At 37.0% G+C, this 17,588-nt stretch overlaps 1 protein-coding gene across 3 annotated transcripts in view; it reads left to right on the top strand.

The window, feature by feature from the left end:
- Nucleotides 1-17,588, top strand: part of APC (APC regulator of WNT signaling pathway) — a 148,942-nt gene that overhangs the window by 121,160 nt on the left and 10,194 nt on the right. For 2 of the 3 annotated variants that reach the window (XM_067569197.1, XM_067569199.1), the window contains 6 exons: nucleotides 1,970-2,092; nucleotides 6,015-6,393; nucleotides 7,595-7,690; nucleotides 9,460-9,599; nucleotides 12,777-12,854; nucleotides 16,748-16,864. In XM_067569197.1, coding sequence (XP_067425298.1) covers nucleotides 1,970-2,092; nucleotides 6,015-6,393; nucleotides 7,595-7,690; nucleotides 9,460-9,599; nucleotides 12,777-12,854; nucleotides 16,748-16,864 — 933 coding nt within the window. The remainder of the gene's footprint in view (nucleotides 1-1,969; nucleotides 2,093-6,014; nucleotides 6,394-7,594; nucleotides 7,691-9,459; nucleotides 9,600-12,776; nucleotides 12,855-16,747; nucleotides 16,865-17,588) is intronic. The other variant, XM_067569198.1, reaches the window with a different exon arrangement.

Here is a 17,588-nt window from a genome sequence, read left to right as displayed (position 1 = left end):
TATCCACTATACAGGTATGCAAAGTATCTTTGAAACATATCTTGTTCTATCAAACAGATTCTCTTTAGACACTCTCACTTGTTTGCTAAGAAGCAGGGGAACCACACGAGAACAGAAAAAGCTAAAGAAGCACTCTGAGTGTAAAAAAGTTGATTCTGATTTACTATAGTTCTATTAAATGTTTAGCTTGGTGGTGGGGTTTATTTAGGGTTTAAGATTCTAATCCCTCTATTCTAGTTTTAAATTCCAGTTTTTAAAAAATAATTATTTCTAAGTATTTTCATTACAAATTCAGTTGTAAAGTTGTTAATTACTGTAGAGTATCTGTATCTATATGAATAGCCATAATTTTTTAAAGCTCCTAAAAAAAGCCATGTTTTAAAAAACATAAGATCAAAGGATAATAATCACAGTTTTATCAATGACATCGGACAGTGACTGGTTATGTTAGTATTTTCACTGGTGATACAGAAGCAAATTGCAATAACTATCCAAGATCCCAACCTCCTAACTTCTAGGCTAGCAGGAATCTCAGAATTCTGCATAGGCAGAATATTCAGCCCCAGAAGGGCAACAGTGTCTAACGTCTCTCCACAGTAACTCCTGTGGTCTGTATAAGAGTTCCTTTGATGAATTCCAAGAAAAGCATTTATGCCTTAGGGAGAAGGAGCTCTAAAACTAGTGGGGGAGGTTCCTCTGAACTTTTGTAGAGGCCTAGAAAAGCATGAGAGAATTTAATCTTTTAACTTTTGGAAGAAATTTTTAATTTGTGCTTCTGGTCTGAATATTGACAGGAGAGGCTGCATGATTTTAGATACATCATCCCCTCACTACCTCCCATTAGTAATGTGTCCCCAGAGCTACAGTTCAAAGGATGGACAGCTCCTTGAAAGTCTCCTGCCCTCTATTGTTGCTTCTGTGGGAGAAGCTCAGCTAGTAGAGAGCTGCAGCCCCATGCAGCAACTCAGCTAAAATTCTCTGCTGCTGTGGCACTCAGCTCAGTCATGAGTAACATGCAGCCCACCTCAATAGAGCTCCTCTTAAATGCCTCAAACAGCATGTAAACTTCCATTAAGTGAATGAGAAGACAGCTACCAGAGATCAAAAGCAAACAAAAACGAACTTTTAAAAAATTATACACAAAGCCAAAAAAGAAAAAAAGGTACATTAAAGAAAAAATAGAATAAGAAGGAGAAAAAAGAAAAATAGGAAAGAGAGAAAGGGGACAAAAAAAGAAATGGTGACAACTGTGTCAAAGGGGTCACCTATTCACAAGATGTTTTCCTAGAGGACCTCCAGTAAAAAAAGAAAAACGTTTAAAAGGACCATTTAACCTCTTTTTACTCAACAAACCAGAACTGTATCCTCCACAGATTTGCCTTGTTAGTGACACTGTCTAGCAGTGTTCCTTTTTGACCCACAGATTCTCTTTCCTTGTCAATTGTTGTATGACCAGTTGTATTCTGAAGTGGCTATTTTTCGATTGTGCGCTTGTGAGGAGCAGGGTCTCCTGGAATTCTTCTGGAAGCAAAGGTGGATCTGCAATATCACTGATGCAGAATTCCTACTTGTTCTGTATAAAATGGCCTAAAAGCAGTGTCTGGTTTATTGTCCCTTGGTCTTGCTCTTATCTGCTTCACACATAGTAATTCAATTTTTTTGTTGTTTATTTCAGTTCTGCTTTCTCCTGTTACAAGTAGTTATTTTCAAGCTCACAGTAATTAGAATTAATTTTGTAGGAATATAGAACTGGTTTGTGAGAGAATTAAATGGATAATAAACCATCTTTGTGAATTTTATTTAAGTAACTTCCAGACTATATTTCAGATACATATTAGCTAAAACATAGGGTGACAATTTATGATTGCAAACATGACTAAATGGTCAAATGCTGAAACTAAAATAGTCAACAGTTGGTTCTTTAGTGAAAGACTTTTGGATGCTACCTAATTGTTTTTTAAATTTGCAGGGTTCAACTGCTCGAATGGACCATGAAACAACTAGTGTTATGAGCTCTAGTAGTACCTATTCCGTTCCTCGAAGACTGACAAGTCATCTGGGTACCAAGGTAACCGAAGATTACAAACCACAGGTCGCTAACGCTACATTTTTACTAATACAATAACTTCATTTTTTCTACCAGTACTATTATATTCAGTGAATGATCTTTCCACACATACTAATTTCATAGAATTCAATTTTTTTAAATAGTTTTTTTCAGGCTTTTAAAAATATGCATTAAAATCTTTTAATTTTTAGAAGAAATTATGAATTCCCATTGATAGAATTATTTATGATGAATAAAATTTGATTGCAAGAAATCGTTGGAGCATCTTAAAACATTGTTAGATGAACCAGATGATTGATGAGTATTAACCCAATTTAAAGAGCAAATTTTTTGGTATTTGAAATGCTCATACAAGACTGAATTCTTGAAATAGATGTAATTATTGAGAAACTTTTTAAAATCTGACCTGAGCCACTGACGCTGCTAGATCAACATTGTATTACTAACATAGTTACAGTAAGTGAAAGAAAGTCTCATCTGACTAAGGAGGTGTTTTAAATGAAAGAAAACTGAGAGTCTAGCATTGCAATAAAATTTCCTAATCTCACTTCTATTTTTCAAATGGAAAGATAGGTTCAAGTGAACCTCATTTTGTGCCAAAAGTAGATTTCCAGCATGCATTTGTTCTTAGTAGCAGGTACTTGGGACCCATCAATGCAAAGATTTTCAGGAGTTCCTTTTTTGTGAACTGTGTGTTGTGCAGAAAACTACTTTCTGTATTAAATATTCTTTATTTATAAGTGCAAAAATGTATAACACTACCATCAGTCACATAATTTGTGTACCAAAAGGATAGCAAAGATACACTGATTATATCAAACATTTAATTAAGTCTTTACGGAGAATGGTATTAGAAATCTTAAGTGCAATCGTTACAGAATAATTTTTTAAAGGTGGGATGAGGGAAGGCGAAGGCTTGAATCCTTCAATTTCCTTTCTCATGTAGGTAGAAATTTAGTCCTGTTGATATGGAAGCAAAGTATTAGTTTAGCAATGTATGAGGAAGACTCAATGTCTGAGCCTTCTTCAAGAAACACAATGTCATCAGTAGGATTTTTGGACATCAAAACTATTTCTCTCCAGTGTCTCAATACTTGAATACTCAATACTTGAATTTTATGTTGTCGATTCTTTAAAATCATCTAGAGATGGGAGATTTATCGTATGCAGTTATTGTACATTATGCTGTCCACTAAGTAAACTGTGCTAGTAACAGATCCCTGGCCATGAGAGCTTACAGTCTACAGGCACTAGACTGTACAAACCTAAATATTCTTTTCTTCTAGACCAGTGGTTCTCAACCCTTCCAGACTAGTGTACCCCTTTCAGGAGTCTGATTTGTCTTGTGCACTCCCAGTTTCACCTCACTTAAAAACTACTTGCTTACAAAATCAGACATAAAAAGTGTCACAGCACCCTATTACTGAAAAATTGCTTACTTTCTCACTGTTATCACATAATTATAAAATAAATTAATTGGAATATAAATATTGTACTTACATTTCAGTGGGTAGTGTATAGAGCAGTATAAACAAGTCATTTTCTATATGAAATTTTAGTTTGTACTGACTTCGCTAGTGCTTTTTATGTAGCCTGTTGTAAAACAAAGCAAATATCTGGATGAGTTGATGTACCCCCGGAAGATCTTTGTGTACCCCCAGGGGTATGTGTGCCCTGGTTGAGAACCACTGTTCTAGACTGCTGTCACTAGTGGAACTAGGCTCTGAAGTAGACAATAAGGGCTTTTCTGCAAGGAAAGTTAGTGCACAGCAAGTTAGGATATGAATTTACAGCACACTAGCTACTTCAGTGAGTGGACAATTACTGCACAATAAAGTACCAAATAAGTTAATGCAAACTAGCCAGTGTGCTGTAAATTCATGCCCTAGCTTGCTGTGTACTAGCTTCTCTGTGTAGACAAGCTGTAAGGCTGCTGCCTCAGGTGTCTGCCCAGAGGCATGCATTAAGCAGGTAGCTTTCATTCTCTTTTGTGAATACAAGTTTGCCACCTCCATAACATATATGACTGTTCCCAGTCCAGGAAGTGAGACTCTCTAAACCTTATTTTTCAGGCTAACATGTCAATTTTCAAAAAGGGTAAACAGGACAACCTCAGCAATGTTAGGCCTGTCAGCTTGACATTGATCCCTCTTAAGTTAATGGAGCAGCTGATATTGGACTCAATTAATAACGTAATTAATGCAAATCACCATAGGTTTATGGAATATAGCTCCTGTCAAATTAACCTGATATCTTTTTTTTTTATGAGTTTACGAGTTTGGTTGATAAAGGTAATAGTGTTGATATAATATACTTAGACTTCTGTAAGGCATTTCATTTGGTACCACACAAGATTTTGATTAAAAAACTAGAACAATATGAAATTAATATTGTCACACATTACATAGGTTGAAAACGGGCTAACTGATAAATCTCAAAATGTAAATGGGGAATCTTCATTGAGCGAGTCTGTTTCCAGGGAGATCCTGGATAGGTTGGTTTTTGGCCCTATGCTATTTAACTTCTTTATCAATGACCTGAAAACATAAAATCATCACTGATAAAGTTTGCAGAGGACACAAAAAATGGAGGGAGTGGTAAATAATGAAGAGGACAGATCACTGATTCAGAACAATCAAAATTGCTTGGTAAACTGGGAACAAGCAAACAATGTGTGTTCTAATATGGCTAAATGTAAATGTATACATCAGAGAACAAAAAATATAGGCCATACTTAAAGGATGGGGGACTCTATCCTGGGAAGCAGTGACTCTGAAAAAGATTGGGGGTCATGTTGAACATTAACTCTGTGTGACAATATGGCCAAAAAAGGAAATATGATCTTGGGATGTGTAAACAAGGGAATCTCAAGTAGGAGTAGAAAGATTATTTTACCTCTGTATTTGGCACTGTTGTGACTGCTGCTGGAATATCTTGTCCAGTTCTGATGCCCACAATTCAAGAAGGGTTTTGATAATTTGGAGAGGGTTCAGAAAAGAGCCACGAGAATGATGAAAGGATTAGAAAACATGTGTTGCCTTGGTAGACTGAAGGTGCTCAGTCTATCTAGCTTAACAAAGAAGAGGGTTAAGAGGTGACGTGATCACAGTCTATAAGTACATAAATGGAAAACAGATATTTAATAATGGGCTCTTCAGTGTAGCAGAGAAAGGTATAACACAATCCAATGGCTGGAAGTTAAAGCTAGATATTTTCAGACTAGAAATAAGGCATAAATTTTAAGTGAGAGTAATTAATCATTGGTATCATTTACCAAAGGTCATATTGGAATTTCCATCACTGACAATTTTTGAATCAAGATTGGAGGTTTTTCTAAAAGATATACCCTAGGAGTTAGTTTGAGACAGTTCTATGGCTTGTGCTGTACAGGAGGTCAGACTGAATGATCACAGTGGACTCTTCTGGCCTTAGAAACTATGAATCTATAATCATATTTAACTTACACTCTAGCAAATTATTTGTCATTGGAGAACAGCCTTTAAATGAAAGTATTATTCATGTAGATGAATATCTGTTTGTGTGGGAGAGAGAATTCATAGTAGACATATCCTAGCTTACTCAGACTAAAACATTATTGGGTAGCACATTTTCATTTATATGCTGTTGTTTTAATCCTTTAGTACAATGAAAATTCAGAACTGCTCATTAGACGTCTAGATGAATAAAAATACAGATCAGATATCACTGTTATTTCATTCACATTACTACCAAGGGGGTTCATTATAATTAATGTTATAAAGAGCAAAGAACCAGTAATAATTATGCAGTTATTTTTTTAATGATACTGATTCTTGTACAACTGGGGGGCGGAGAGGAGGAAGAAATTTTCTTCCCTACTTTTATATACCATCCATCACTTCATTTCAATAGGAATTATCTTTTTTTAGAAAATGTAACTGTGTTTTTAAAATCATTTGGCCTACAGGTGGAAATGGTGTATTCTTTGTTGTCAATGCTTGGTACTCATGATAAGGATGACATGTCACGAACTTTGCTAGCTATGTCTAGCTCCCAAGACAGCTGCATAGCCATGCGTCAGTCTGGATGTCTTCCTCTCCTCATCCAGCTTTTACATGGCAACGATAAAGACTCTGTGTTGTTAGGAAACTCCCGGGGCAGTAAAGAGGCCCGTGCCAGAGCCAGTGCAGCATTGCATAACATCATTCACTCACAGCCTGATGATAAGCGAGGCAGACGGGAAATCCGTGTACTCCATCTTTTGGAACAGATCCGAGCTTACTGTGAAACATGTTGGGAATGGCAGGAGGCACATGAACAGGGCATGGACCAAGACAAGAATCCAAGTATGTCTGTCATAATGCTTTAAAAATGGCTAAAAATATATTAAACAATGAGTTCCATTTTAAGCTGATTTAAGAATCTTTTTTGTATGAAATTTTTTAAACAAAAGTTCAAGTAATGCCTGAAAACAGGATGTCATATCTGTAATACATACTATCTATAAATGCTCTGTGGAAGCATTTATACCTCATAAAAGGTATAATTCTAGTAATTTTTTTGTATAATCTATACAGATATGTATTCAAAATTCATGCTCACTGCTATTTTGTCTTGTTTTAATGTATTTTCTAAGCACTGAATGCACAAAAGTGTTTGAGTTTTTTTAAAAAAACCTACCTTTTTCCTACTGGAATATCCTCATGAGATACACATCTCGTTTTGGTTGCTTGGGACGGTTAATGTAGGCTCAAAAAGAGCCATCTTTTTCCAGTCTATTCAGTATAATGCAAACAACTATTAAAAACACTGTATGTCAGAAACATCAAACAAATATCAAACTATCACACCTTTGTCAATGTAAAATGAAGTTTTTTTCAGATAGATTTGAAAATGTATGTAACCCTTTAGCTCCCTAGCTGTATTCTGATTTAAGGGGAAATGACAAAAACAGGCCCTGATCCTTCAATATGTTCTACTGGGATGGATCTTCGTGCCCACATGGAACACCATTGAAATCAGCGGGAGTTGGCATGGGTGCAGGGTGCCATCTGATCCCAGTGCAGGGATCAGACTGCAGAGACCGAGCCAATGATGATATCCTAACATGATCTGTGGTCTAGACAAAACCTGGTACAAAAAAGTTGTGAACTACAAATGCTTCTTAGTGTGAGATTAAAATGCTAATTACCCTTCAGAAGGAAGGAACGTGACAGTTTTACTTTTGATATTGCATTATTAAACATAACCAGAAAACCTAAACTATCCCACTCTCTACACTCCAAACCCATTGTCATGATAATAAGGAAGTTAATTCACTGGCATTAAAATTTGTCTCCTCTTGTACGTCTGTGGATATGCCAATTGTTTTTATTAGAAGGCTCAGTCACTTTTGCCTTTTCTTGCATTTTCTCAGTGATCCAAATCCTGAAAAAATTATCTAAAAATGTACCTCAAATTTTGACTCTCTTGGTAAGGCTTATTATTTTGACAATGCCCTTTTAATAGACCAAGTCAATATTAATTGTTGCCTTTTTTGGGGGACAGGGCCAGCTCCAGTTGAACATCAGATCTGTCCTGCAGTGTGTGTTCTGATGAAACTTTCATTTGATGAAGAACATAGGCATGCAATGAATGAGCTTGGTAAGATGAAATGTTTTTCTCTATGCAAATGTTATGAAGTTTGATAGAAGTTTTAACTTTCCTTTCTTGTACACTTAATAGAAATCCAGTAGGTTTCTCTGTCACCAGTTCAGATTGATCAGTCATTGCTCAACAATTCTGCAAATCTGGCCACTGATATCTTAATTTGGTCTTCCAGAAAATGAGAAACATAATTAGTGCTCACCTTTACAAATTTGGTTTCAATGACTTACCCAGCATCACATGGGAACTCTGTGACAGAGGCAGGGATAGAATTCAGTTTTCCAGGGTGGCATTCAACTGCTTTAATTATGAGACCATCTTTTCTCTTCTTGCAGTCCTCTGCCTCATTCACTATACACCTTCCAGCTTCTGCAACACATGAGGCAAGGGCCTTGCAGATAATAGCCTCCTTCACTACACAACCCTGATTGATTTCTAGAGCATGGTTCATCTTGTGCACATAATGAGGCAGGGAGCCTGTGAGAAAATGTGATGTAAAGTTTAACTTTCTTTTAATGTAATTTAATGTGTAATTTCCTAGATTTAAAAAAAAAAACATACCAGAGAAAGAGAAGACCCATCATATCGAACATATTGACCCCTGCACATAGGTCACCAGCAGGGCTGGAACCTCTAGATCCACAGCACAGACCCTTGCCAGTTGAACTGAAGGAGTAACAGTAGTAGACTATTATCCTCTTTGTGAATCAGCCACTAGAGGGGGATTTTTTCAGTGAGTTGTGCAGCTATTTGCTAACAGCAAAGGGTGATGAATCCTGAGTTCAATTATAGGTTTTGGAGGAGAGCATTCTCAAGTGGTTATAGACTTTTCTGCACAACTTCTGGCCCTTGTTCCTTTCAACCTTAATGGCTCCTGTTTGTCCTCCTTTGCTCCACTTCCTCCTGTTCCCCTTTGTTCCTGCCCCTCTTGCCCAACCTCCCTCCAGCTCTTTGCTCCTCTGGATTCTAGTCTTGGTGCATCCCCCTTTTCCTTCTCACTGCCTGGGCACAAGAGGCAGCCCCTGGCAACTTGCATCACAAGTCCTGCTCAGATCTTGCATCCCTGGGATGGAGTTTGCTCAGTCACACTGTGAGGGTGGCATGTGCTCAGCCTAGTTGGCAGATAGGCGCTCTGTGGGGACAGAGCATGCTCGGATGGACTCTTGAGAGAATTTAGCTGCCTGCACATAATAAACTACTCAAATTGCAAGTTTTTGAGAAATTTCCATATTTGCCAAATGTGCATTGATTTTCATGAGGATAGCAAAAAGCATGTAATTCATACCAGAGTGACAGGCCACCCTGACCAATTTGAGCATGCAGATATGAGTGCTTCTTAATGAAATGGTTGTAAGAAATTTTTAATATGCGCAAAATGGTGTATTTTTCCCTATCATCATTCTCAAATGCTGAACCCTTTTATCTGAAACTTTCCAAACACATTTAATCGGAGGCTGACACATGGCATGGTAATTTCAGCCTGAATAGTTAATATTTGGCAAAGTTATGATGAACTGAAAACCGTATATAATGGAAAGCATTTGGCAACCTGAGCAGTAGGTGATCTATCCATCGCTGCCTAAAATATGTTCTTAATTGAGATCATGTCTCAGAAATTGACATCATTGTGCATGTGGTATTAATGTGTTTTAATTATCCTGCTACTATTATTAAGTGTATTATTATTAAAGTGTCTCTCCACTTTAGAGAAGGAAGACAAAAGTGCTGTATTCCTAACATTAGCTTCAATTATATTCTTTATGTAGGGGGTTTGCAGGCCATTGCAGAACTGTTACAAGTGGATTGTGAAATGTATGGGCTTACAAATGACCACTACAGTGTTACGTTAAGACGATATGCTGGAATGGCTTTGACAAATTTGACTTTTGGAGATGTAGCAAACAAGGTAGGTTTTTTAAATTAGTTTTGCATCTAGTTTTAATTTTGTAATATTTTTATTTCAGAGTTGAGTTTAAATTTTAGTTCTTAGGAGAGTGAGAGGGTGAATCTCTAGGGGTAGCATACTGGAGCTGGGCAAAGTGCAGAATTTTCCAAACAACTCTGTCATGATACTTTACTCCTAATGTGCAACACCAAAGACTGTAAGTTACGTTATAAGCATAATAATGCCTCTTATTAAATGAGGTTGAGTTCAGTTTGTCACTCAAGTAGAGATTAATCCTCTTTATTTTATTTTTATATAAACAATATGGTACATCTTCCCCAAGTTTGCAGCACATAATCTATCAATAAAGATTGAATTTTCTGTTGATTTGCAATTAAATCTGTAATGCAATGGTTCTCAACCTGCAGCCTAATCAGCACACAGCTGCAGCCTATGTGACATCCTCAGGGCCATACAGGTAGTATTGGATGCGGCCCACAATGGTAAATAGGTTGAGAATAGTGGCTGTAACTGAGTTAAAATTAAGAAAAGGTAACTTTATAAAATTTTCAGCCTAATCCTTTTTTGTAACCCTTTTGCTAACAAATGGCTATTTTTTATCCTTCACGCTTTTCATATAGTAAAAATTCATTATAACTATCTTTGTGTGTACATTTAAGGAAATTAGGCAGTAATTAAGCAAAGTATTTTCTCTTTTCCAGTATATTAATAGTTTTTCCTTACATAAAATGGCCACCATTTCCTCTGATTGGCAATGGGACTGAGGCAACTAAATCTAATTGAAGCTACACCGCTATGACGCTTCCCGGGGTGCCCAGACCTGAGATCGCCTTTCTAGCTCTACCTCCATCAAGAGAGAGATTTGCTGGTGCTTAACTGAGAATCAGCTCTAACACCTCCAGTCTGATAGCCATCCAAACAATCTCCTCTGGGCAATGCCAGCCCTTACTTTGCATTGTAGGTTAACAATAGGTGCGCCACAGCCCCTTTGATGAGTTCCCCTGTGATATCCAGCCCCCGTCACTGGCTACTCACTGAAATACCAGGTTTTCTATCCACCAGGGGACAGTGCACACACCAGCCTGTTTGATTCACCTGAGGATTAGCTCCTAAATAACATCTCAGCATTGAGATATATTTATAGTGAAATAATCATGTTTGTTATCAAAGGTTAAGACTTAAGAGATAGTAAGGATAACAATGGAAAAAAAAGGTTACAAATAAAACAAAATTAATACATACTTTCTAGAGACTAAACTTAACTTTAACAGGCTAACCTTCTGTCTAAAAGCAGTTTATTCTCCCCTAAATGTCCTTCACAGTGCTTCTAACCAGGGCAGTTTGGGACCCCATTTTCATGAATGTAATCACACTACCCAATTACTTCATCAGGTACAGACTAAAGAAGTGTCCTTTTGCCTTCTCTTTGTATCCCCCAAAATCCAGTGTTGGTCCCCAGAGATAGGTTGAACCCCCACACCCAGGTTTATTCGTTGCTTTGCTGACTTCATGTTGACTTCATAGGTGAACAGGGCTTCCATTGTGTAGGCTTGCTATGGTTAATTTACATATGAACAGAGGTAGATGAATTAATATACATTCTTTGTCTGGAAGAAACCTGTTTGTCAATCCTGCCTTGATTCAGACTTTAGGAACCTACTTACATTATGCATAGATAACTTTTTACATAGTCTTCGTACATACATTTCATAGTGATATTAATGATCAGCATGATCTTGGCTTTCATTTAAATCTTACATTACATTATTTATAGGTAAATACCATGAAAGCTGTGTGCTGAGTAAAATCTTAAATTATGAGCTTCTTGAAGAATGGACCATCCTTCTTAAATGTTTGAAAAGTGTGTAGAACATAGTGAGTGCTAATTCAAATAAATAAAGAAAAGGAAAATTTGGAATTCTGTGACTCACTTTCAAATGATACCAACCCTTATTAATTTCTAGCATCAGAATTTTGTGAGAAGTTATACTGGACTTTAAAATCATTTCATTTTGATAACCATCTTGCTTTTTTCTTGTTGCTTCAAATTAGACATGTTGCTAGTGGGAGCTATTTCAAGAATGGCTAGAACTGTAAAGAAATGCTTTATGTAATCTGAAAGCTTCCAATCCTGGCTTTCAAATAGAATAAAGCATTAATCCCTAACACAAGTGAAGTGGTTTATGAAATGCTGGCTATTAAAATCATGTGATCAGTAAATTCAGTGTTGTTGAACATACAGCATAGACCCAAATGCTGAGTGTGGTAATGCAAGAGTTGTCCAGCCAAGGAATAGTGAAGTTCTGAACTGAATTGTATTTTTTGTTTGTGGAGAGGAGGAAGATTTTATTTATTAATATTTGGGTCATTTATAATAAGACATTATAATCGCATTCTCTTGGCATGTATAGATACGTATCTTATTACAGAATTAACAATATTAAGCAACATATTGTATATTGACCTTATATTGTTATAAATCATTACCTTTTCCCATAGGGACGGGGGGAGGGCGCTAAATGTTTTCCGGGGGAAAGACTCAGGAGGATAGGAAGAAAAGGAAAGCTGGAGGTGGGATGTAATTCAATTATTAATCCCTGTGTATATCATTCTTGACTATCCTGTAAGTATAGGATTTCCATGTCTATATCAAACCATCTAAATTATTTTAGTATTTAGATTGTATTGTTTTCCTGTGCAAGGTATACTATTACTTTTATTCTTGTTTCTGTTTTAAGAAATGTTTATTGTTCTCCTGCTTCTTGGAACACTCGATTCATTTCTGATGCAAGTTACAAAATTTTTAGCTAATATCCAGTATTTTTGGATGACCTTCTCTGAACATCTTCAGGACTAATACTCTTCCAGATCTCATCCCAGACCTATTATCAGAGAGAACTTGAATCCCTGATTAGGACAGCTATACATTAGGACAGCTATACCATTCACAGATCTCCCCAGAATAGAGACTGACAGAGTAGTGCTTTTAAAAACTTTTTAATACTTTATGATGTGGATCAAATGTCTACTACTGGAAGACTGAGATAATTAAACTGTTTTGGAACCCAGATCTCCACAGGTGAATAGTTTAATATGTTAAGACACTGCATCATCAAACTGCCTAATCTTTCATTTAATAATCTCTCTCTCTCTTTTTTTTTTTTTTTTAAATAACAGGCTACATTGTGTTCTATGAAGGGCTGCATGAGAGCGCTTGTAGCCCAATTAAAATCTGAAAGTGAAGACTTGCAGCAGGTAATTTTTCATTGAGAAGGAAAAGTTGCCCCGCCATGGATCCTTTCACTGTGACCTGCTGTATCTTACAAACCATCATATTGAACTCTTCATCTCTGCTTTGATTTCCTTCTATTCTTGCTTTTTACATTTCTTCTTAATCATTCTTAATGGTCTGTTCATTTCCTCATTTGATTTCATAAAGGTTTTCCATGCCCTATCCACCAAAAGCCCTCTCTCTTTCTCTTCAAAAACACTTCTCTCTCTATCCTCAGTTGCTGTCCTTTGTTTTGTTAAGTTGTGTCTTGTCTGTTAAGCTCCTTGGTGCAGGGATTGTGTCTGTCTTCTGTGGTTCTATAAAGTGCTGTGTGCATCTTTATTACCATATAAAAGCCTAATAATCATGGGCTAAATTCTGGTTTCTGGCCCAAATGCATGCAGTACAAGTGGTATATAGGTCATCTTTATGCTTCTGATCTTGGGGCCATTGAACAGAAGTCTGCTTTCCTGCGATAAGTTAGAGCTGCCTAAGTGCTTGTCTAATTTAGCTGGCTGCTAATGGCGCCAAGCTGAAATTGCAGCTGGGGATCAGTGCAATATAGGGGGCATCATGGCTATGCCTCCTGTCCTCTTAGACTTCCCTTATGCCAACAGCAAATGAATGACTGTATAGAAGCCTCTATGCCAAGGGTGTCAGACTTGCTGATGATGACAGGCCAAATTCTCATAAACTGCACTTCACAGGAGCCATGCAATACCCTCCACCGAAAAATTTGGGCCGTCTTCCCCTTTATGGCGGCGCAGCATCAGCCCTTTTCGGCGGCGGGACTTCGCGGGGGACCGTGTTGCTGGACTGAGTGCATTGCCGCTTTAAGGGATTTCTCTGCGTCCGGCATCGACGCTTTCACACATTTCACGGACTCTTAAACTGGCAATGCGTAGGCAGAGAAATCTCTTTAAGTGCCAGTGCCCTCACTTTGGGCAGCAGCATGTCTCAAAAAAACTGGCTGGACGTGGGCCGGATCAAAAAGGTTCTTGGGCTGCATGTTTGACACCCCTGCTCTATGCTAAAGAAGAAATCCCCCTTGCACTGGACTGGTTTGATCCTCCCAGCATCAGATTTGCAGGCTCTGTGGCCAAAACTACAATATGTTACAAAGTGGCCATGCTGCACCAAAGTAACTAGCCCAGTGTTTTGTATCATGTAAAGGAAAAAAAAATTCAGTTAATTAAAATATTTTAAATAAATCTTTTAAAGAAAGCATTACAAGTGATCTTGGGCATTAGACCAATAAGCCATACCTCAATACCATGACAATTGTTTGATAATTAAAAATAGATGAAATATGATAGGAAGAAATTATCATGGCTTTTACAAGGGAAAATTCTATTTCTCTTTATAATTCTTCAAATGTACCAGCAAAACAGTAGATAAAGGAGCACTGGTAGATAGAATTGATTTAGACTTTTAAGAAACCTTTGACAAAGTTCCTTACAAGCTATTAAAGAAACTAAATAATTGTAGAAGAGAAAGTGGCTAAGAGACCACAAAGGGTAACAATTAGATGTCCCATAATTTGATTTTAGGACAGGTGACCAGTGAGATACCAGTATTTGCTGATAACACAGAATGCCTTAGGTTAGTAAAGATTAGAGAAGAGGAGATTCAGAAGGAGCTAACGAAAGTAAGAATGAGCAGCATGATGAAATTATGTATTGGAAAATGCAAGAGAATGTACATGGGAAGAAATATTTTCAAATCTTCATACATACATTTCTAGGTTTTTAATTAATTGAAGCCATTCAGGACAGAGGGGAACTGCTAGATGCCATTGTGGGGACTTCTCAGTGTGCAGCAATGTTTAAAAAAGCAAACAAAAATTTAGGAGATATAAAGAATGGGATAGAAAATAATATTGAAACTATTAAAATGCCCTCACTTAATATACTAAATTTAGCTTTCATCAGCCTATGGGAGGGGAGAAAAAATGCAGAAATACAAGGTGACCAGAGATGGGTGAACAAAATGGTTAGAAGTCTAGAAAGACTTCAGTAGAAAGAGAACATGAAAAGATGTGGTTTGTTCAGTGTAGAGAGGAGACAAATGAGAGGACATGAGAGAGGTATAATAAAATAATGAATGGTATATAAAGAAGGTAAATTATGTACTCCTGCTTACCCTAATACAAAAACCAGGGGACGGTCAGTGAAACTGAAAAATAACAAATTAAAAACTGTACATAATTACTTGTTGCCATAAAATATTACTGAGGCCAAGAGCTTCATAAGATTAAAAAAAGGATTACACATTTATATGAATAATAAGAACATCCATAGTTAAATGTATAATGGTATCTAATGTATTTTATTACATACAATGACTTCATTAAAGGAACATTAAGGTTGCACAATCAAGCACAATCAAGCACAAAAAAGTTAGGAGATACTTTGCGCATGCACCCTTCTGCTTCCTCCTTTTCCTTCTTACTGCCTGGGCACAGGTAGGGAGGCACTCAGAACACAAGAGAGGCAACCCCTGGCAACTGGATGGAGCAGTTACATCACAAGTCCTACTCAGCTCTTGCATCCCTGCAAAGGATCATTCTTAGTTGCTCTGTGGGGATGGCTCATGAGCAGTCCAGTTGCACATAGGAACTGTGAGAGGATGGAGCATATTCTTAGAGAATGGTGCATGAGCTGCCTGGTCAGTACTAGGAGCTGTGAGAGGTTCAAGCATGCTCAGTGAGAATGTAATATTTCAGAGATTTTAGCTGATAAACTCTAACAAGTCTTTACTGAGCATGTGTGAACTGATTTTTCAAAGACTTAAAACTTAGTCAAATGGATTTTCCTGGGGACAGCAAAAAGGCCATAGGCCACCCCCAGCCAAGTGTCAATTCCCTACACCAAAGCATAGAGACTTTTTCCCTTAAAGGAAAGTTCATCAGAATTTTTTTAACACTGAAAAATGTTATTTCCCTACCCTTAGTCTCAGAAATAGCTGAACCATTTTGGCTGAAATTTTCCAAAAAAATACACCTGAGTCAGACACCCAGCATGCAAAATTTGAGACCAAACAGATTTTTGAAAGTTAGAACTGAAAACAGAGTCTTATATTGGGAAGAGTCAGGCAATCACAACAGGCATAGCTACTAAACCTGTCTATAATAAGAGATATATGTTATCATGCTTCAGGGCTTAACTACATATTAATTGATAGGTTTAGTTGTTCCATAATTGTCCACTATAGGGTTTTTTGTATGTTTCTCTGAAGCATCTGATACGAGCTGCTCTCAGAGATAGGATGCTGAACTAGTTGGATTATTGGTCTAATATTGAATGCCTATTCATAGTTTTAGAATGCTATATTAAAATAGTATTTTTTCACTTCTAGCATCTTCATCAGAAGACCTCAAAGAGTAGTATAAACATTAATACATTTAGTCACACTGTAGCTCTTTGACGTAGAGAAATATTATCCTATTTTTACACATGGAGAAACTGAAGAAAAGAGTATTTAAGTGTATCTCTGGAGGTTACATAAGAAATCTATAGAAGAGGCGGGTATAAAACTAAGATCTGAAGTCCCAGTCTAATGTCTCAACCACTAGATCATATAAATCTTCCCTATAAATCTTTTTTCTTTTACCACCAAAAAAAAAAAAAAGCACACACAACTCGGACCAAACAAATACACTTTCCTATGAAGCTTTGTATTTGCATGGGAGCCCATGTAAACAGACATGAAAATAAAAGCAAACTTTAAGTTACAGCCTAGTCCAGTAGTAGGAGACAGTGCTGTTGTTAATGGATTACATACCTGTTCTTGGCATTCATAGGCTATTAAAGGAGGGATGGTAGTCTGGTAAAGAATTAAATACATAGATACATTATTTTCCTTTTACATTTTGCAGGTTATTGCAAGTGTTTTGAGAAATTTGTCCTGGCGAGCAGATGTAAACAGTAAAAAGACTTTGCGTGAAGTTGGAAGTGTGAAAGCATTGATGGAATGTGCTTTGGAAGTTAAAAAGGTAAAGTTTTTAAAGGACTATTGTGTGATATCTATTTAAGGGACTGTATCAATGTTTCCTGTTCCTTTGTATGCAACAGAAAAAGTATTGTTATTCTTTTTGACCCCAGTGTATATCCAATATTTGGGGTCTTGTGGGTTGTTTCCATCAGGTGGAAAAATTGATGATGGAGTGATGTACTAGTTTGATCCAATCCTGATTATTTACAAAAAATGTACAAAAATTCCTGTTTCCCCAACACCGTGAGAATCAAACAGGAAGTAGTTCCTTTGCTCATTTTTCCAAGTCTCTTTCAAGCTAGCACCATTGCCCAAAAAGCTCCCTCTCTTCACTTTCTCTCAGGACCATGTTTTCAGTTCTTCTCTTGCTATCTACTTGGCTGCTTCCCTCTGCCTGCTCTCTGGATGCTTTTGGGAACTGCTGCTCAGACACACACACCTCCATCAAATGATACTCAGCAAAATCTCTCCAAACATATAACTCAGACTGGCCTTGTATGTGGCTTGTGTTTTGGGTGATGGCTCCTATTGTTCTTACTCCAAAAAGGAACTTAGCTGCGTCTTACATTTATCTGGCTGTCATGCCTACTGGCTTCAACAAAGTTTCAGCCAATCTCCACCAAAATAGTATGATATTAAGTTAAGAAATATGATGAGAGTTAAGAAAGAAAAACTAAAAAAAATTTGCTATTCCTTTAAAATGACTACCAGTGTGTGTTTTACCA

Source organism: Emydura macquarii, unplaced genomic scaffold, assembly GCF_026122565.2.
Source record: "Emydura macquarii macquarii isolate MOO-44397 ecotype Brisbane River unplaced genomic scaffold, CSIRO-AGI_Emac_v2 contig_2897, whole genome shotgun sequence".
NCBI lineage: Eukaryota > Metazoa > Chordata > Testudines > Chelidae > Emydura > Emydura macquarii.
The sequence above is the reverse complement of the archived record's forward strand: the minus strand, read 5'-3'. Positions and strand labels throughout refer to the sequence as shown.